Source organism: Manacus candei, unplaced genomic scaffold, assembly GCF_025592945.1.
Source record: "Manacus candei isolate 608988 ecotype Guabito, Panama unplaced genomic scaffold, ASM2559294v1 h1tg000023l, whole genome shotgun sequence".
Taxonomy (NCBI): domain Eukaryota; kingdom Metazoa; phylum Chordata; class Aves; order Passeriformes; family Pipridae; genus Manacus; species Manacus candei.
The window spans coordinates 16,905,102-16,926,924 of record NW_026138071.1 but is presented as its reverse complement, the minus strand read 5'-3'; the positions used below and the strand labels follow the sequence as shown (position 1 = coordinate 16,926,924).

The 21,823-nt window shown below is 38.3% G+C and overlaps 1 protein-coding gene across 19 annotated transcripts in view; it reads right to left on the bottom strand.

Moving 5' to 3' along the window:
• ABI2 (abl interactor 2) overlaps positions 1-21,823 on the bottom strand; it is a 69,101-nt gene that overhangs the window by 7,754 nt on the left and 39,524 nt on the right. For 2 of the 19 annotated variants that reach the window (XR_007904429.1, XM_051786868.1), the window contains exons 4-11: positions 20,736-20,753; positions 13,655-13,752; positions 13,003-13,149; positions 11,883-12,007; positions 10,789-10,968; positions 8,094-8,252; positions 3,763-3,849; positions 3,262-3,435 (exon numbers count right to left, since the gene is read on the bottom strand). Coding sequence is in view for 18 of the 19 variants with exons in the window: in XM_051786868.1 (XP_051642828.1) it covers positions 3,262-3,435; positions 3,763-3,849; positions 8,094-8,252; positions 10,789-10,968; positions 11,883-12,007; positions 13,003-13,149; positions 13,655-13,752; positions 20,736-20,753 (988 nt within the window). In the remaining variant the exon portion in view is untranslated. The remainder of the gene's footprint in view (positions 1-3,261; positions 3,436-3,762; positions 3,850-8,093; positions 8,253-10,788; positions 10,969-11,882; positions 12,008-13,002; positions 13,150-13,654; positions 13,753-20,735; positions 20,754-21,823) is intronic. The other 17 variants (XM_051786876.1, XM_051786870.1, XM_051786884.1 and 14 more) reach the window with 12 other exon arrangements.

The following is a 21,823-nucleotide window of genomic DNA, read 5'->3' as shown; positions in this document are numbered from 1 at the left end:
TTTTTACATCACCATTGCTTCCTCCAGCATGTTATTTTTGTACTGGCAACACTCCTCTCTCTAAAAGGCTGTTTAATCCTTCTGTCTGTAGTCCCACCAGTTCAAGCTGTGAGCTTGTCACATGTCATGAGTTACCTGGAGTCCAGGCCAGTACTGCAAAAAAAGGCTTCAGATGAGACAGGAAGCAGCAACAGTGACTCAGGAGGTGGCATCCTTCCCTGTGAGCCTGAGCCAGAGCCTCTTCTCGTTTCTATCTGAACACGTTTCAATGCAGTTATGAAAAACAGAATTACTCATTTAAGTTGATATTCTTCCAATCAGTGATCTTTGGTTCTCCAATGATTACACAGAGTTTGGCTGAACTCTGTTGCATCAAACTGACCACAAACATAGGCCAGGCTGGTTAGCCAACTGAAATCTGGCAGCTGTGACCACACATTTTCTCTATGTGGTATGAGAGCAAATTTCCTTCTGGATACCCATTTCCATTCATCTGATTTGCAAAGTCAGAAGATTTTCTTACCTTTTCATGCAACACATCCAGACACAGAGCTCAATGGAAAACTGCAGTGGGTGTCCGTGGACACTGCAGGTTGGCTGTTGCTATTATAGTCACGTGGTGGTGTCCTCAAGTTCAACATCCCCAGTAACTACATCCTACCTAAGAATTTCTCCATCGAAATGGATCTGCTATTCACTTCCTTCTCAGCTGTAAGCTAGAGCATATCTTAGTGTTAAAGGTACCTCCCCACACTGCTTGACCCCTTTACAGAACAGGGTCATACTGAATCCCATTTCAATATGCAGCAACCCCCTGTATTTGACACCTCCTTGGTGTCCCAGCTTCTATGGCAAAGGTCATCTACCCTAATCCTGTTCAAAGTGCTTTCATGTGAACTTAAATAAGAGAACAGTCATATCAAAAGAACAAGTACAAATCCTAGGAATTGCTACTCTACCTGCTGGGGGTAAATATGTTGGAACAGTCACTTACTTCCATCCATTTGGTCTGCTTTGAATCATGTGGCACAGAATACTATTTAAGGAGTTGCAGCGGGATAAATTATTTTGCAGAAGATAAAGCATTATAATTCCCAGCAGGATAAGCATACGCATTCTTTGAGTATGCAAGTCCTCTTTCAGCATGGGGCTTTTCATTAACTTTAAAGCTTCAAAGCTCGCTATAAAAAAACTCACAGCCAAGCACTTCTCTCTGAACTTCAGCAAAGCAGTCAAATCTCCAGTTTTTGCATGGGTGTCTGCACCAATACGAGACAATGTTTGGCTTCCTATACTTTTTCTCTCTACAAAAAAAATGTTCTGACTAAAAGCCTGACTTTCTCCAGCTTATCTTTAAAGACTCCCCTATACAGTTTTGCTATCCTATATGCTTTTCCTTGTAAATATCAAACTAAAGTGCCTGGACTGCCTCCTGAGAGGTAACAGATCTGTGCACATGTGCACCTATATAAACTATTATAGTTCACAAGTTCATAGAAGTCACACAGAAAAGTGTAACAGAACAATATGCTATCATTCAAATGTCAATATTTCTTCAAATAGAAAGATGTTTTCCCAGACCACGTGTACACACACACACATCCCTTGCATTAGTATGAGAAACTATAAACAGGCATTGCACACACCAGGATCCTCTTTTTTCTCTTTTGCTCCCAGCTGAAATGCCACTGGAGATGTGCTGAGGGCCAGGTGGTAGGAATGACAGAAACCTAACAAAGATAGTGATACAAATGTAGAATTGGGCTAAAGAGTATCTTATGCCTGGAAAAACACAGGAAAAAACCTTGAGACTTACTCTCCTATCAAATAGTAATATGCTTCCAATCTTCATCCAGTCCAAAATACATCATCCACAATGCAACTGAGCAGATACTGTCCATTCTCAGAACTGCCTGATAAGGAGGAGTTCATTAAGTAATGTAGCACATCTAGTACTTGCTGAAATGACCTGTACTGGTCCCAACCTGAAAAAGATTTGCCATCTTCCTCCAAAAAAAGAAATCCAACATCAGGAACCCCACTGCACTCCAAAACATGATTTTCTGAAGCCAGGTAACTAATATCAGTAATCAGGAATACCCTCCAAACTGCACAGCAAAAAGAGTCCTATGACTATGAGATAGCATTTTTCCCTCATCCTCCCTCATGGAAAAAAGCTTCCCCAACCACAATAAACTGTCTCCAACCACAATAAACTGAAACAACTTTTAATCAAAGAACCTGTGTGCATCAACAGAATAACAGTAACACTTTCTGCCAATCAGGGGTGTGGAGAGGTCAGTAGACAAAGCAAGTCATGTAAACACCCTGCAAGTCAGCCACTTTGTCTGACATAGCCTCAGTTTATCAGCAAAGCCTGGGTACTCCTTGCATGAAACACACAAGCTAGATGGGGTTGGGGAGTAACAAAGAAACTCCCACATATTCCTCCATCTCCCTCAGGAATAGTAGCATCTTCTTCAACCTAGAGTTGGCAGAAAGTGCCTCTTCTATCTCTTTTCCACCCTCCCCTCATGTCCTGCACTGGGTTCATCTTTGTGGCATTCTTGACTCTCCCCCACCCGATGCAGCGTGAATGGGTCTAACAGTCAGGTGAGATGCCTGGTTGCTTTGTGACATCAGATTTTATATCACCCTTTAGTAAGAAGCACCACGATCCTGTTTCAGAGGAGAACACACACCAGGCAGTAGGTCTTTTCATACTCAAGTGTCCCATCTACCTACTCAGGTTTTTTTCCCTGTAGGTTTACTCCACCATGTTTCCACACGCCTGCTTCAGAAGGGGAAGACACTGAGATGCAGCCATGCAGCAGAGCCTGTTAGTCAGTCCCACACATATGCAGTGTTTTCTAGCTTAGCACAGCCCTACACTGATGCAGCATTGCAGTTTCCAGAGCCCCAAACACAATCACAGCACTGACTGATTCACTTTTGACCTCATATGAGTATGATTATCAGGATTAAGTGAAAGGTAGGTTATAGAGGAAGTTAAAAAATATGTAGTTAGCCTGCTAGTCATCACCTTCCCTTTGGGGAAAAGGGTAAGAGAGTCAGACTCGGAGGAGTAGCTTAACTTTCATTCTTTTAAGTTGCCATTTGGAGGAGCACCTCTACCACAATACCAAATACTGGCTATGAAGGAGTCTAGGCAGACTCCATGTCCAAAAGCAGGATGACGGGAGCTCATAAAAAACGTTGTTACAAACACAACCCTACTGTCTCTACTAGCTCTAAACCTACCCTTTTCCAAGTATGTCCTTGGTGCCCAAGGAGGATCCTCCTCAGCATAGGGATCACTGTACTCCACCACGGCTGCTTCCTCCTCTTCATAATCCTCTGGAGGTGGGGGTGGAGGTGGAGACTCATCAAACACTGCCTCATCCACAGGCGGTGGTGGGGGAGGAGTATCTGAAACTGAAAATAAGCAATAGTACAACCATGAAAATGTCTCTATAACCATGGTAGTGGGTTGAAGTAATACTCCCTATCCCAATTAGTTGCACTGGGACCAACAGTTACAACTTGTGGAAAATACACTGGAGACAATAAAATTCAGAGAAGGAAGGATGAGGTACCTCCAACAAAATTACTTCCTTTTCCCACCCTTCACAATTTCAGAGAAACTTGCAGAGGCAGTAGAGAAGGCAGAATTCTGGCTATATACAGTCAAATCTTTCATCAGCTCAATGCAAAAAGCCACATCCAGTAATAAAACATAGCACAATGGAGCAGCAAACTTACTGTTTTCTTGAACTCTGGCCACAAATCCCATTAGTGGTAACTGTGGAGTTACCTGTAGGATGGAGGGGGGAGGAGGAGCAAGGGATGCTGCCACAGAAATTAAAAAGAGAGGCATTCAGTTAGAAACACAACAAAGCAGCAAACAGGAAAGTAGACATTATCACCAATCAGACAGTATAGCAGGCTGCCAAGAAGCTGAGATAAAGAGACTGACATTCAAAGAAAAATGGCTCCAGTGCTTTAAGCATATTCCTAATCCTTTCTTCAAGGTTATTTCTCTATTTTTAAAATTTCCAACTCAGATCTTTTTCATAACATTAAGAATCCATGCTGAAATATTTTTCTGACTTGACTGTGAGATTCTCTTGAGCTGAAGTTTATTCCTAGAGAATATAGCACTTTGTGAACAGACCTAACTGACAAATTTATCAAGAGGACTCTTTCCCTATAATCCTTCCCCTTTCAGACCTAATTGATATTTATAGAGGTGACTAACAGCATCCACAAATCCCTAGTAATGAAAATGAATATAGCTCTTTTTTTCCGCAAAACGTAGGCCAAAAAAATCCCATCAAATAAGGCAGTTATTTTAGACAAAACAGAAAAAGATGCCTTTTGAGAACTGTGACTATCTGAAAGACAACACTTCTGATCTTATTGGCTGAACAGAGCACACCGTGCTGCTGCCAAACCACAAGGCCTATTCCAGATGTGCTGCCTCATTTCCTTCCCACCTGACTTCACAGACCACTGCACTGAACTCTGAACAGCCCTTTTAGTAGTACCAGAAGAGCTGTCTTTGTACAATATATGTGAATTCACAATTAAAGAAGATACTCTCAGCCAGCTGCACATGTAACACTGAACTGTGGTTTAAGCCCAGAATACAAGTTTCAGTTATCTGGTAAAAAAAATCAGCTAACTAGTTTTATCTTGGTTTAATATCACTTTGAGTAATGCAGTAATATTCTTTAAGCAAGCTGCGAGATTATTTTTCAGAAAGCACACCTCAGGAAAAGCACAAATAAATAATTTTCTTGTTAGTATGTGGCATACAAAAAACATTTAATCGTGTCCAGAAGGATGAAGGGAAAAAGGCCTACACTTCATGTACCACTACATTTACTTAGCTTGCAGACAGAACTAAGTAAATTTCAGACTAATTCTAGAGCTGGTAAGAAAATTGCCAGGTATGATCTAGTATTTTTCAGAATTAACTCACATCATCATAGCAAGAGAAAAGAACTCCACGGCATTTACAAGTCACGTCTCAAAATTTCTTCTGTTTGCTTGTTCCAGTCATCACTGTCTGAAACTTTGAATTTCTTCTGCCACTCACACTGACATTCCTTTCACAGCCACACACCATAAACAATAAAAACCAACAGCAACCATTCTTTTTTGTTGCAAAAATATCCTTGTATCTCCATACAATGCAAGTTCCATTATCTCACCATCTAATTGATATCTCTTGAGAAAAACTGAAATACATTTCTGATTACAGTTTCTTTGACTTGAATGACATGACCTCTGAGAGTATTTACTTTTTTCAAGTGTAACCACAATACCTGGGAAAAGATTTGGTCTTGCATTTCTTCAAAGCAAGAAAAGGGAACTTGAATTTGAAGTCCTACTGAGAAGCAGTGATATTCATGAATTCTGCGTTCTTGTGCAACTATGAAGTCCCTGGTTTTTTAATTATATATGCTATAAAAATGTTCCATTTCAGAATGGTTTCTCTGTTCAACATCATGTGGATTCACAAAATTCATATCTATCGTAGGAGATTAGCTTCAGTTTCTCTGGTCCCTTCAGTGTACTTTGGTTGTGAACTATATATATTTCTTTGAAAGAAATAACGAGGCTATCCATGGAGAAAAATAAATCACTCTAGACAAGCACTCCAAGCAAGCACAAAAAAATCCCTTCATTTACTTTGGGTTGTATAGTTTAATCAAAACTGTGATGCTAACACTGGTTGATATCATTCCTTGTTTACCTTAACCCTTTGGTTTGTACTTCAGTCTGTGCATTGTGCAGGGACTATCATATTTTATTAATAATGATCTTGTTTATACAGTGCATCAGAATAACTTTAATGTACCTCTGCTGTCTCAAAATATGAGCTAAATACCAGCTTAAATGTTGCCTCCCACCATCCTTCCACAGTGACTGATCGCCAATAGATTCACTACACAGTTGCTGTAAATTAGTTCAGAAATGCTCACGAGCACCTGCCACTATGTTGCTTCAGCCTGGTAAGGATTCAGCTGTACAAAGAGGGTGTAGTGCCCACCACCACCTCAGTAGTTGCCCGGTTCCCCCCACAGGGTTTTTAGCCTGTGCTGAGCTCTACACTGCTTAGATACTGGTATCTAAGGTTGCAAAGTTAAAACACTTGTTAGGTGGTATGGCTGGCAGCAGTGGCTTTGGGACAGACATATGCTGAGATTATTTAGGGTCTGCATTTCTTAATATTTTCTTTTCAGTTGCTAAAAAGGTCTAACCATGAAGTAGAAAAATTACATTATCTTAGAAGTGGCATTCAAAAGAACATGGCAATAGAAGTATCTTTCATCCTCACGACAAGTGAATAAACAAACATGACTATGCCAACATACTAAAAAATGGCACTGGAAATAACAGTACTGTGTTACTGCCAAACAGCCCACAAAGAACAAGAAGCCATAGCTGGCACACTCTTACGCCTGTTGTAAGGTCTCTTTTTCACCTCTTATGTTTCTATTTTCTCCTCTTCAGGAATGCTGAGAAGCAATTGTGGTCTCTGTCCTGTTACTAACTAATCTCGCTCCTTACAGACACAACAGTGCCTCTGTTCTTAGGGTCTTCATCAATTATGCATGCTTGAGCATCCTCTCCTTTCAAGGTACACTCAAAAAAACCCTTGGTTTAGTGTAACTGCAAAGCAAACAAATTCTGTATTCTGCTAGGTATATTTTAAAAAGTCTCTTACTAAAACTGCTTATTTATATTGTATTAGATATGCCAGTATAATTGAGGTATTTTGTTTGTGATTTACAGTTCAAAGTGACTAATCACCATAATCATTATCTTCTTTCTGGGTACACAGACTGAATTGTGGTTATGTAACTTATTGTAAGTCTATTTGGCATCTTCTGTGATTACCTATTAACAATGCCATGGCAGCTTGCAGAGAATTATCCCTTTGCTAAAGCAGAAATGCACAGCAGTTGTCAAAAACTCTCTGGATATACTCAAAATCCTCTTTATTGCAAAGGTAATTCTGAAAGGTTTCTTTTATTGCTATTACTCTTTCCTTCTTGCCTATTCCCCCCTTCAGCCTTCAATATGCACATAATGTGCTTAAAAAATACCACATATTTCAGGTAACTGGGCTACAATTTAGTCATATAACCCCTTCCACTCCCCCATCCCCAGCAGGACCACCCACTTCCTTCTCAAGTTCAGCACACATATCTCTCTGCAGAGCAGCTCACAGACAGTAATATTTGAAACTGCTCAAATCTCTTAACTGCAGATTGCAGCATGTGACCTAATTCCAAGGTCAGTGTTCAACTTTAAAAAAAAAAAACCAACAAACACACCCCCCCTCAAAACTCATCAGCACAACCACCACAAAACACTAACACACTGCAGTACTTGCAAGTCAACATTCAATCTTGCTGCGTCCTTCTGTAGTTTTGTCAAAAGAGAAACTCTTCCTTACTCTGGTATCAAAACCTTCACGTCTCATCAGAAGCATGGGACAAAGGACTCCTCAGATAAAAGGCTGCTATGTTATGCTGACACACAGGACATGCCACTCGCTGTTAATATCTCATCTTGCCCTGTAACGCAGGTTGCCCATTAAAATAACATCCCTTGGGGGGTTAGAAGATGACACAGTTCCCTCTCATCCCACACCAAACACCACTGATGTCTCTAAAGTGTCTAATGCCTACCCTTGTATAACAAGTGCAATTTCTTGAACTGCCCATTAGCCAGAAGAAAAAAGCACACAAGATAAAGAGTGATTAATGAAGAATCAGCAAACTCAAATACCCATCCCACACCAAAGCAGGTCCATGGTGTAGTCAAGGACTAAAGCTTGTCTAATAGGGACTGTGGCATCAAAAGTAAATTATTTGGCAACAAAGCCAGTATTGTTTTAAGCTGTTTGCCGTAATGGAAGCTGAACACTCTGCACTTGCACTGCAGCTTTGGCACGGCTACCAGTAACACACTGGAAGTGCAAGATCTGCAATGGAGACAGAACATAAAATTTCAGAGACCTGAAGGTCATTCCATTCGCCACTGCTGAATTCAACAGAGTAGACAAACTTTCTTACCTGGGTTCTGGTTATAAAAAGGTCCTCCGTTCATCTGGTTCTGAAGGCTTGTCTGGGATGTGATGGAAGGAGGACGCCGATATGGCAAAGAGCCCCCTATTGTCGGGGGGGTGTGTCGAGATGCTGGCCTGTTCATGCTGTAGAACTGAACTGGGTGACCTAGGTTAGAAAGGGAAATGTATTAGCAAAGAGAAGAATGATACCTGTCTTTTTTATATCTGCATTCAAGTTTCAAAGGCTTGGAAAGGTTTCTGTTTTTTTTTTCTTTTAAGACAGCCTGCATCCTAGAAGGATGCTGCCAGACTAGCAGGACACTGGATGTCTCAACAGCAACACGTTCAACTCTCCCAACTGCCTGTCCTCAGCACTGCTTACAAAAGCCAGTATGAAAATACAAAGGTGTCTAAGCCACAAAGCTTCAGAATGGAAAAAAATTATTCCCAGTTATCTGTTTTAAATAATGGATTACAATAACTTCTTGCAAATTCAGTTATTTATAAACCTGCAAAAAATAACACTTCAGAGTCCTGCAATTAAGGAACATACATGTAAAAAATAACTGTATGCCATTTCCAGGATTCATGGCTACTTTCTAGAACTAAAAAACACAATACTACTTATCTTGGTGCTGTTTGGAAGATATGCAGAGGATCGTCTTGGGGAGAAGAGAATGTTAGAAACGGCTTAAAGCATGGAATAAATGAAGTCATACTCAAAAGCCCTCTTTCAGGGAGCTGCCAATTAAAACAACTCCTTTAAAACTTATTCTCTGTTTTCATTACTTCTTGTATTGAAGTCATTAATCCTGAATCTAAACAAGCAATAAATGAAGCAAGCTATTTCCTGTGCTCACATAAAGTTCTCTAGATTTTATACTGTATGTAAGCTGGATTTATTATACCCATATGGGTTATTACCCTCCACAAACTATTCTGTCTCCACCATTCGTCCTAGAAGTAAATTTCAGAGTTTGCAAAAAAACAAGGGATGGTCACTGTGGTTGAGGAGAGAATCAAACAGGGAAACAAGAAAAAGGAATGTGCAATTTCTAAAAAACCTGCATTGTTCTCCACTATGTTTTTATTGCTTTGCAAAACTTTACACTAGGTCAGTAAATAAAACCCCAAGTTTTATTTGCTTGCTCTGTTACTTGCTTCTAAGAGCAAATGCATGAATTAGAGGTTCACATTCCTCCTGTTTTGTACAGATAAGTATATTTTAAAAAATGCACTTTTTACAGATGAGGAACAGCTAATAAAGAATCCACCTAGTACATGGGCTTTTTCACATTTTTCCTGATGCATCTCTCCAATGTGTCTGTCCCTCTGTTCCTTAATGCACTGGTAGAAATTAGTGGTGACTGGAGAGAAGGGAGGAAATTAAAAACAGGGATAAGAGGTTTTCAAGGATCAAAAACTACAACCTCATAAATGGTGAATTATCCAGTTTCTTCAAATATTTTATGGCTTTCAGAGAAGCCATACAAGCAATCTCACTAATAGCACAGGGAAACAAAAGATGTTAAAAATAGTAAGTAACCTGAAATTTCTTTCATGGAATTGTGAATGTGAGTTTACAGCCATTAAAATATTAACTTCTGCTTGATTTTGACTTGTTCAAAATACAGATACAACATGGCTTAAGAACTGGGATACTGACAGTGCATCAAAAATGGAAAACTGATTGAGGCCCCATATGCCACAGCTCATCTTCTAAACATAAAAGTAGTTTAGATATCAGCATCATCTTCTGATACCAAAATCTTTAGAAACACTTCAGGAAGTTCTAGTCACAGTTATGGATTCTAGTGTGTTTTCTAATTTTATATGAGCCACAGCCCCTTAAACTAAACGCGGTTTCAAGAATGCTTCTGGAACCTGGTGCAATTCTTACTAAAAGATATGAACACTAATAAACACACAAACCAATTCACACCCTTGTGAGCAGCCTCCGCTCCAGTGAAAAGTAACACAGCATGCAGGGAGCTACACGTGAATTTGGCTGTGTAAAGGAGATCTTTACAATGCAGGTGTACCTCCTCATCAAAAGCTGATACAGGACAGTGGTGTGGGTGGTAACTACTACACACTGCAACTTCAGCATGAGAAAATGAAAACTGCAGCACTAAAAAAAGGAAGTTGCAATATAGACACAAAGTACCACAGAGTAAAACAAAATGCTTTGATATTATTCTGCATAATAAAAACTTGTATTTTACCTAATACTGAACACAAAAAAACTGCCCTTTTTATCAGTTCATTGAGGGGAGACTGTCATTTGAAAGCATTGAAGAGATCAGTCATATAACTTATACTTTGCTAGATGCACTTTTTATTTATACCATTAATGAAAGAGAATAATCTGAACCAGAACCATCAGTGCTGTTTCCCTTCGAACATCATTATTCTATGAGGTTCTCAGTATGCAAACAGAAATTACAACTTAATAAATAATTATAAAACTGTAAAAATAGTCAAATTACAAAATTAAATGATTGCTGTTTATAAAACTAGTACACCTTCAATTGTCTACTATAACCTTACTATAACCTTATTGTTGGGTAGTAGCAGATATTTTCTAGTTGTAATTAAATTTTTAAAGAAATTATTAATCACTGCTGCTGAAGTAACTTCGCAAAGCTTTGGATCATGATCACATCTGGGTTCATCTGCCAGCAGCTGAAGCAGACACTCACCTGTAGAGGGTGTGGAAGAAACAGCGGGGGGAGTTGGAGAGGTGAAGCCATCAGCAAGGGGCTGAGCTCCTGCAGCAGCAGCAGCATCTGGGGCAGCGGAGGAAGGGGCAGGAGCAGGAGGAGTGGGGGCAGGAGCAGAGGTAGCAGGAAGGGGAGAAGTGCCAGCTGAGCCAGCAGGGGCTAAGTGAAGAGAGGAGGAAGAGGTGGAGTTAATAAGGAGATATGTTAGCAAGGATTAGAGAAAGCCTTTGACTATTCAGTGTTAGCTATTTATTAGCTGCATAGTATTTTAGAATGCATGAGATGAGAGAACAATGGAGCTGTTAAAGAAAGGCTCATTCCTATGTAGATGGTAAATGAGGGTCAAGCAAATCCCCTTCCCAGATCTGAAGGGAACAACTCGGAACTTTTCATTGAAAGCCATTACTTTTGAAAGATGTCTTTACATTTTGTAATTTATGCTTCAGTCAGTAGCATGGCTGACTTTAGCTTCTGTATGAATTAGAAAATATAAAGAGGAAAGCAAAAAATTTCCATCTCTTCGTTTCAGAAGCATCATGTACTTCAGATCACGCTGCAAGCCAACTATACACTCTTCTTCACTGAAAAGGTTGAGCAAAGGAAAAAGAAACACTAATAACACTTCCTATTTCTGGAAAGACTGAAGTCATAAAACTGAACAAGTATCTCTTTGTGACAACTCAGGCTTGTATTAACGTACTAAAGATTTACTCTGTGCCTGCCTCTCATTTAATCTAATTTTCTAAAAACACGTTTCTATGTATCTGCATAAACAGCCAACGAAAAAACATTTATTTGCTTAAAAGGACAATGGAGAAGTTTCCCTCAGCCCACTGAAAAAGGTGCTGTGTCCTACCTTGTCACATGCAGGCAGTCAGGCAAAAAATTCTGATAAACAAATTAATACATAAAAGGAGCATAACAGCACATCAGACACTCTCAGAGAAGATACTACTTGATTCAAACTCATACTATCAATAGCGATGAACTCAGACTTTCCTTGGAGTTTAGGAAAATGTAAATGCTCAAGGTTACTGTTGAGCCAGAAAGAGGGACAGCAAGTTTCCATTTACCTGGATAGACACTAGGAGGAGATGGTGTGGGAACAGCAATGGGAACACCTACACTTCCACTTCCACTGTTCTCTCGACTGCTGCTCCGACTACTTGGGTGGCTTCCTCCACTACTCCCACTGCTGCTGTAAGAAACCAAAATCACCAGGGTATGAATATGCTGCTGTGCATGCTGAAATCTAAGATCCCTCATATAGCACCTTACTAAATCAGAGAAATAACAGGGAACACGAGAAAAGAAACAAGGATGATATAAATCTATATAAAGTTGGATTTTAGTAAAACTCTTCACTCTGACTACAACACAACAGGTTTTTCATTTAGTCTTAGTGAACTTGCCCAAAAATTAAACACTTCCATAACCTTGTTCAAAACACATCATTCCAGGATTGTTAAATCCCTATGGAGCAAATACAGACCTTTTTCCTATAACTTTAAAACATGTAGACTGCTTAGACTGTGATTCATATGCTTTCATATGAGAAATTGTAAGATAATAAAGGAAAATTCACATTTCTTATACTTTAGTATCCATCTATTTAGCCATTCTCAAGTACTTAAAATGTTTAAAAAGTAAAGATTTCCAGGGAAGTATTTAAACCTATCACATCAGGAAACTTATTATCCTAGAGAAAAAGCTAGTCTTCTAGCAGAACCTTTGGTAATACAGTTCAGCTTTATTCTGTATTTGAAATTATCAATATCCTCAAAATACTATGCTACAATTTCAGCTACTCAACCTATAAACATCACAGACTGTTCAAAAATGTCACGTACAAGCACACGGTGCAGCCCTTCAACATGCAGAAGGCAAGATGCGTACAAAACCTTTCCCCAGTTTTGTAAGCATTTAGTAAAATAGTATCATGATCTACCTCCTTGAAAGACTTCACAATCTTAGTAATTCATTAAGTATTGTAACCGATAGCACTAAAATTAAGGTGAATATGGGGATTAAGTGAACAACCGTAACATAATTCACTGTTCTGGTTTTATTAGCCCCCATTCTCATCGTGCCAAATTACATCCCCAGTACACACGATGAATGAGGGAGCTTCACTGCAGAGGCAGGCGCAGATGGACTGGACATTTAGCAGAGCGTTTCTGTCCCCGTGGGTACCTGTAGGTGCGGTTCCTCTGGTTGACGGAGGCCGTCCTGACGGGGCTCTGCTGGGAGGGCGCCATGTTGCGCGTGGGGCTCGGCACGTAGTCGTTGGGCACCACCGGGGGCCGGACCGGCTCCAGCGTGCGGTACGGGGAGTGCCGCCTGCACACGGGAAGCACCGTGTGGAAACGGGTTAAGGTAACACAGACAAAACCTAAGACGGGTCGTTCTTTAAAAGACAGCTACATACTGATCACTAACGTGAGCTAAAGGCCAAAGTCAAGTTCATAGACTTAACAGGAAAGTACTTTCATCACACTCAGCATAACTAATTAATGAACATGTACTCATTTTCCAGTTGTTTAGCACCACCTGCCAAAGCCACACAGTTAATGACATTTTATTCTAAAGCACGTAGTGGTAAGTGTTCTGCAATGAGAAAAAGGTTCCTGTTGGGAAAGGCTGACGATGCCCACTGTCTTCTGGCAGAAGCACACAAACACAAAAGACACAATCAGTATAAGAGGATGCAAATCTAACACCTCTTGATCTTTGTGAATAGTTAAAATAAAACCAAAAAACCTTCACACTACAGAAAAAGAAAGAATCTTCCCTCTTTTCCCTTTTGTTCACCAAAGCCATTTACCCATTCAGTAACTGCACTTACCCAATAGTTCCTTTTCCTGACATGGGTGGACTTGGTGGCTTCTGGGTGGGCGGTGTTGTACGAGGAAGCCCACCCATCTTCATGTTCTGTGTGCTGACCTGCAGGAAAGAACGGGGAGAAAAACGGCCTTCACTCAGCTCAGGTTCTGGGGCAGAGACACTGAGATGCCTTTAGCAATTAACTCTAAGTAGGGGAAGGTTTAAACAAACAAAAAAAATTGAGAGGCCATGCGTTTTATATGCAATTTCCACTCTGCTAGAAGTCAAGAGTTGCGCTCAAAGGACTCTTTATTACATAGGGTTTTTAAAAATTGTATATACAAAAAAGTGAATTTGCCTTCAGGCTATCACAATCACTGACAATAGAGACACTGTGCCTAACTTAGCTGAACCTCCCAGTCATCTTCTGAGATAAAGGCAGTTATTTCACATTGCACTACTGAAGGGTAAATTTGCAAAAATATTTTTGAATACTGTTTAAAAATACTAAAGCTTATCTAATAGGCCACAATCTAATGTGATTTATACAGAAAAGTGTACAGAAGTCAAAGTAATCCATTAATGTTTTAATGCTTTCACAGCATATAAAATTTTTTACAGATAATATTTACTGTCAATATTAATTATGTGCATGTAAACATACAGAGAAAGCCATGTTGAGAAAAATACAAAGATGCACTTTTTTCTCCCCACACCAAATGTGTAGCAATTTAATCTCTAAGAATTTATAAATAAATGGAGTAAAATATTTAGCAGTGACGTAACTCTAGTTTGTCCACTTCCCCTCTTTCAGGTTAAAATACTAATGAAGTAAATTTAAATTTTGCATAAAAATAATTAACTTCTTTCAAAAACTCATTTGCATTCCTGACTGATCAATGTAGGAATCATAAACAATTGTTACCACAATGTAGCTTGTAGCTTCTCTGTAGCCTGCCAGCCAAGCATAACTCTCTCAATGCACGTATCCTTACAGGAATCAGTACATGATCTGCTCACAGAACAGCTTGGATTCATGAATGCTTATTGCTTAGACACAGAGATATTCAACAAACCTAAACAAGTATGCTTACATCCCTTTTTCTGTTCTTCCTGTCATGCTCTATTTCACAGTGTTCCTTCCTTCCAAAACGTAAGCTTTGGCTACTGCCCCCACCTCCCATATAAAAATGAAACAGTGATCAAGGCATTCGGAGTATTTGCAAACATCGTTAAAGGCAAACTACTCCTTTAAAATTTGACTAGAACAACTGACTTAAAACCTTGGCAATGTTTAGATTTGTGAATTGATAAATATTGACAACAGTGTAAAGAGTAAAACATTCAGTATTCTAATCCACTGAAACTTGATTTTCTGGCTCTAAATAATCCCAGTGCTATCGCATTTTCAATCCGCTGGGAGGAAAAGAAAACCAAGCATCGGAAGGGGGTATTTTTGACTGATTCAGAAACAGATGCTTGAATTTAGTTGTGCAAGAGTAGTCTGTAATGTCAATTTAAGACAAAATTATTTTGCGCAGCATTATAAAGTCCTTTAAGCCAACTCTAAGCAACAAGAAATCTAAAGTTAATTCAAGTGAGGGATGAGGTAAGCACTGATCTACAACTACTTGAAGGGAAAAGAGAAAGTGTAAAATGAAGTGTATTTTATTCTATACACGGAACATTTAAGAAATAGCAAAATCTGAATTTTTTTTAAAGTTGCAGCACCCCCTGTATTTCCTCTTTCATTAAACATGCCTGTTTAGCCCACCTACCTATTTGAGTTGTCAAAAAAACCCACAAACAAACAAAATACACCTTAATTAAACGCTCACTGAACTGTCAGTTGCTATATTTCAAACAGCCCACTCAGCCTCTGGTTTTTAGACGACAACAAACAGACCAATCTGTGTGCCCCTGAATAGTCCATTTAGGTATTTTAACTGGCTACACTATTGTTTTGCACCAGATGATGCAACCACTTTACAGTTTATATAAATCTAAAGCTTATGTTAACTTTACAGTTAATATAAAATTCCATATATTTAACCACAAAGAATCTTATTATTTTATATACAATCATTGCAAAACCAAAAATGAACTTTTAAGCTTCCAGTGGGTTACAGCTACCTGAAAAGAAAGGACAGTTGAGGTGAAAGATGCCATAACATCAGACCATATATAGTAAAAAGTGTAGGCAATACTTGCCTGACTAACACAGAGCTCCAGTGACTGCTAGATAGTTCATTAACACTGCAAACAAACATATCCTTGATCCAGGATGGGAAAAAAACCTTCGTAAAATGTGTCCAAACAAAAAGCAATCCCTTTTTAGCCCAGAAACTTAGTCACAAAGAAGTCATCCCCAAAAAAGACTAAACTGAAAGATGGGGAAACGCACTGACAGTAAGCTTAGTTGCAGGGTCTTTTCAGGGTATTGAAAGCAAGATGTTCAAAGAGCAAGTAATTAAAATTGACAGGGTTGTCTTCAAATCTGACAGGACTGATGGCTTTAAGACAAGTTGCTCCAAGTTAAACAACCCTGTGCAAGTAACTTCCCCTTTGACTTACTGCCAAATAATCACAGAAGAGAAATTAAAAATATAAAATTATTTCAATGGTTCTGATCAAAATAGATCTGTGGAAATAAAAGTATTCAAGATGTTAAAAGAAAATCTAAAACTATACGAGTTGCAACTTTAGCTGAGATACAAATATTGGAACATTTCCAACTGTCTCCTATGACAACTTCTACTTGGGGGGAAAAAGGAAGCCATTAATGCCCCCTTTCTTTCAAACTTTATTGCCTTTTCTATTTTGCACATATGGTTGTAAATATAGTTTCCATACACAAATCCTCATCCACACACATCCCTCTTACAAACTTCTAAAATCCGAAGCAAACATCAGAACTCAAGGTCACATTTGCATTTGCTGTCAAGCTCCAAAAATCTGTTTTCTGGAGTAAGTTGGTATTTGTCAGAAGTTGCAGTGTTTCTGACATCATTTCCCCTGGTTCTGCACAGCTGGAACTACCCAGATGCAGCTGATTTAATGAGAGGGTGAAAGCAGAGGAATGCATCCATCTCTTGGTGGTTTGTTTGACTGCAGGACCCCACGGATCTGGGGTTGGTTTCTAGATTAAAGCTTGCAAATTATTTTAGGAAAATGCACGGCAAAACAGAGCCTGCAACCAGAAACACAGAGGAGTATCTCTGCCTTTGCTCATAAATGCCAAAACAGCTAACCACTGTGCTGAAACCAGAAAAAAAATGAGAGGCAGTGATGGTTTGGGCACAAAGCTCGGGAAAAACCAAAGCTTACTGATGTGAAAGCAGGAAGACAACCCTGTGAGCAGCAGACAAGTAGGGCACAGGGTCTGTGCAGAATGCATGAAGGAATTTTTCCAATTCTTTTTTTTTTTTTTTTTTTGCCTCTTCCCACAGAAGAAAAAAAGAGGTAAAAAACCTGAAGTTACATGGTGGAACACCAAATAAATCTAGTGAGATCTTGGTTAAGCTTTTTTTTTACTGGATACCTTGCAGGTTTTTATGCATGAATTAGGAAGCACTTGCACTACAGAAAAAAATGTCTTCTACCAAAGCTGTAACTTTGTCAGTACTGGAGCTGGAATTGGAAGTTTTGCTGCGGAAGAAACTGCAGAAACTACTTAAAAACCAGATCCTTGGTAAGTAACACATTGTGGAGGATGCTCTGAGATCCAGCTCCACAGTAACAGCCATAAAACAAACTGTAAAGAAATGTATCCCTATGGACCATTCTGTTTCAAAAGGGTACAACAGTATTTCATCCAATATTTTCTATACTGAGCTACAGTGCCAGTTCTAGAAAGGTACCATCTCATTACTTTAAGACACAATGCAGCACTGATTACAGCCCTAGGAAAAACTATCATTTAAAGTTTAATTTTTTTAATAATTAAGATGTGTTTGTCCAATTTCTATTTTTGGCATCTAGTTTTTCATAGATTCCAGTGATTAAATCACCATCTTGCAGTCCAACATACAACTGAGTTTCCTTCATAGTTACATTTTTATAAACATTTAACATACTGAGTTTCTTTAGCACTCCACCGTGTAAGAAATTTTTAGTGAAATAAACTGGTTAAAACTGATAAATCCTGCAAGTTCATTCCATTTAATTCTTGGGAATATTTTCACAAGCAAAAAAAAAATCACTGAACAAGAAGTGCAGAAATACACAGCTGGTCAGATATAATAGCTGGTCAACAGACTGCAACAACTATTTGTATCAAAGCCCTGTATTTATGCAGCTGTGAGGCACTTACCTGCAACAAAGCTTTCAATCCACATTTTTACTCTTCTGAAGAACATCTCATAGTCAGTTCAATTACCAAAACCAAGTTTCTTGGTTGGTTGAGGTTTTTTTTCCAAAGATCCTGAATATCAGATATTCCACAGAATCAAACCTCAGGAGGAGCTGCTTTCTAAAGCTGGACTCAGCCAGAAATTTTAAAGTGGTGCTTTACTGTCACATTGTATTTTCTAGAACTTTCAGAATGTTAAAAGAATAATCTTTTGCCCAAAATCTAGTAAGAAAAAGTGTCCCATCAGTGATGTTTCATGGATTATATTCAAAAACTTCAAGGAGCTACTCAATCTTCTTGAGCAATTTTATGCCCAATTTCAGGAAAAATGAAAACTACCTTCCCATGCCTTGCTTCATCTTATTAATGCTACAGAGACAATGAACAGATTTTTTGCCCATCATCTACTACCTCAAAGCAAATTCCCTTTCAGGTTGTGCTCAGCCACTCAAATACTTACTGTGCATATCTATATGCTTCTCAGCTGATTATCAGTTTATATGGAAGTGAAGTGTATAAATTTCAGCCCTGTTTTGGCAAATGACCACAAGTAGAAGCTTCAGCAAGTGAGTTTACTTGTTTTACCCCCTATGTAAAGTAATTGAAGAACCAAGTCTGGTAAATACTAAAAGTATTAAACAATGTCATTTTCAATTGATTTGAAGATAGGAGATGCTACACATACTCCTCTGACTTGTAATTGGAATTTTCTTCAAAATCTGTTAAAAATTTAAATTTAAGTTACCCAGACACAAGCATAGTTAGCCCTGCTACAGTCAGTTTAACATTGTAGCTGTTAGCTAAGACTAAGGTTTTTCTGCAGTCATAAAAAATAAAAGCAGGCTAAATTCTTCATATTTAATCACTATAAGTGAGGTAAAAAACCCATTCACACAGAACTGGGGTTACTTTCAGTTTTCTCCTTTCAGCCTGAGGTAGAGTGACTATAGTGAGAGAAATAACAACTTGGGTTCACAGAGAGATGCTGTGCTGCTTTTGCCTTTTTTTCTTTTTTTTCTTTTAAACCCTCAGGTTTTGGCAATGAGAAGTTGATTGACATATTGTGATTTCTCAAATCAAATTTCTAATCAGGTTCACCCTAGTAAAAATAGAGAAATATTTTAACTGGTGTTATAATGAAAAATGTTATTTCCATTCCAAACCTATAAATAGAAAAAGTTATTTTCTCTGAAAAGCTGAAGAGACTCTTATCACCACTGCAGATGATGCACAGATATGGCAGTTCACACATATACGACAATTATACAATTTTAAAACTTTTTTTAGAATAGTCATTACTTGTTTATATTTGCAACTACAGAGAGTAACAAAGAAAACTGAGTTTGCAAATTGTTTTTTTAAGAACACTGAGAAAATGATCATCCAATATGAACTGTGTCCAGAAGACATACTCAGCATTAGAAGTATACATTTTGTGCAGACAGAAAGTAAAAGCCAGGGAGGAGATATATTTTACCATCCTCAAATTCAAAGCATTTATATACTATGTGAGTTGAAATACTGTATGCCTCACAAGTAAATTTCAAATGACATATGAGAATTCTCTCATTTATTAAAAGTTTTCCATTGTTATCAGATATGCTACATACACCTAACACCTGACTAAAAGTACCATTTGGCCAATCTCAGAGGGACATCATGGGGATAAATACAGAAATACCTGGTTTTACAGGCAGTCTTCTCAGGAATTTGTAGGATTTTTTTAGTTTTTTCCAGTCACAGAAAATACTAAAAAATATTTCACATCAACTTGGAACTTCCTTTAATTCATATACTCGTACTACATATTAGCATTCTATGTTCTAAAACAGTTCCCTCTTTAAAACTGTCACAGCTGCTACTAAAAAACTTTCATTCCCACGTTCCCCAAACCCGCTGCGCTTCAGGAGGAGGATGATATCCTAATACTCGATAAAGGCTATAACCTATCTATTAACTAATGTGCTATGAATTCCACCATAATATCATATAATTTCATTTAACTGCTTGCCTAATTGATTTGATGCTTTTTATTGCTGCTTCTGCAGCCACTAAGACTACTAACACTTAAACCTCTAAGATCCTTGAGAATCTGACATACTTCAGCCTGAGTTCTTTGATTCATTTAATATTCAACTAAAGAAGTCACTTAGCTTGTTGTTTAAGGGTTCTTAAGTATTTTACACAATTAACTGATTTGTGCATGTTTCCACATATGAGTGCCTCTCAGTATGTAAATAGTGCTAGCAGTTTCTGAAAAAATTAAGAATACTGCAACTTTAAAAAATAATATACAGATTTGAATTTGTTACACACCTTTGGAGCCCATTATCTGAGCAATCTCACACTGAAACATTAATCCCAATCAAACCATAACTTACACCGTATATAGGATAAAAAGAATATTACACAGGGGGAGGCTCATACTCAGCTGCTATCTGTTCTCTGTACCTTTTTGTCTAGACAAGGCTAGCACACGATCCCTTCCTTGTAAATGATCTGGTAGATATGCTGAAGGCAGTTGATATTTTGCCACAAAGCTTTTAAAATCAACTGTGTTTGCTTCCTTTCATAAACACATCAATTTATATCACAAAATGCTTATCTGCAATGAAATCACTCAACAGAAATTCTACACAGAAGAGAGAGTGGGTGTTGTTTTAAACAATCAGTAATATTCATGTTAATCATCTCCCCGTGTGTAATAATCTCGGAAGAAGAAGAATGGAAATCCAGCCCTGGGGTTTCTTACCTTAAATCTAAGCAACCACTTAATGCATAAATGGAGCAAATAAAAGAGGTAAGGAAAAAAAGCATTGAAAGGTTAGTTGGAACTTCAGGATATGAAGAGAAAGGAAAAAGAAAGAAAAAAGTTAAGCATTCAGCATTAACAAAATAATGTATCAGTAGATCATAGAAAGAGTGGTTAAAGCAGAATGTCATGAACAAAAGATCTTCAAGCTGAAACTTTTAATATACATTGACCACAAAGTCTTTAGATTAATACTTTGAAATTAATGTTCAAATGCTTGTACACTGTTTATTCAAGTTCTTACAGTGCTAACAAAAAGGCAGCTTCTTTCAAATGGATCAAGAGATCTAGATGGATTAACTTCAGAGATTAATTTATTTGAGCTGTCAAAGAATAGCCTTATCAATGAGCCTGAGCTCACTTAAATTGTTTACATGCATTAGCACATATACAACTAGCTGAAACAGAAGCCTCTAAAATATTAAGCTAATGTATGTTCCTTCCGAGACAAAGCTGTCAGTTAACTCGATGCCATGAGGTTTCTCTTGAACAAAGATCAAGAGCAAATCATTACATCTCGTAAGAAGTACAGCACTCTGTATGGATACTGCACCATATATCCACATTTCCTAAAGCATAGATTAAGAGTTTAACCAACAATAAAATCTTATTTTAAAGCCTAAGTGCTTGCTTTTTGACACTGAGCCCTGTATCTTACTGGCAAAATACCATATATCTGCTTTCCCCATAATTTCTTTTAAAACTACGAGTCTTTCCATTTGAATGATCTGTTTTCAGCTCAGTTAATCTAAATGTATCATTATGTTTCTTACGCTTTCTATAACAACATTAAGCATTCAGAATCGCAATAGTAGAGCATCCAGAGTAGCTAATCTGTTTCAAAAAGAGACCCTACTGTATTAAAAAAGAAACATAATCTGATTTACTAGAAAATCTGTCTTTGAGTTTAAAGTTCCATGGATCAATGCATTAACCAATATGGTCTGTGCTGCCCAGAACTATGCTGGAAAAGCAGGTTCCCCTGTAGTGGTCAGAGTGGTCAGTGACATGGGAAGGTCCATGAGCAG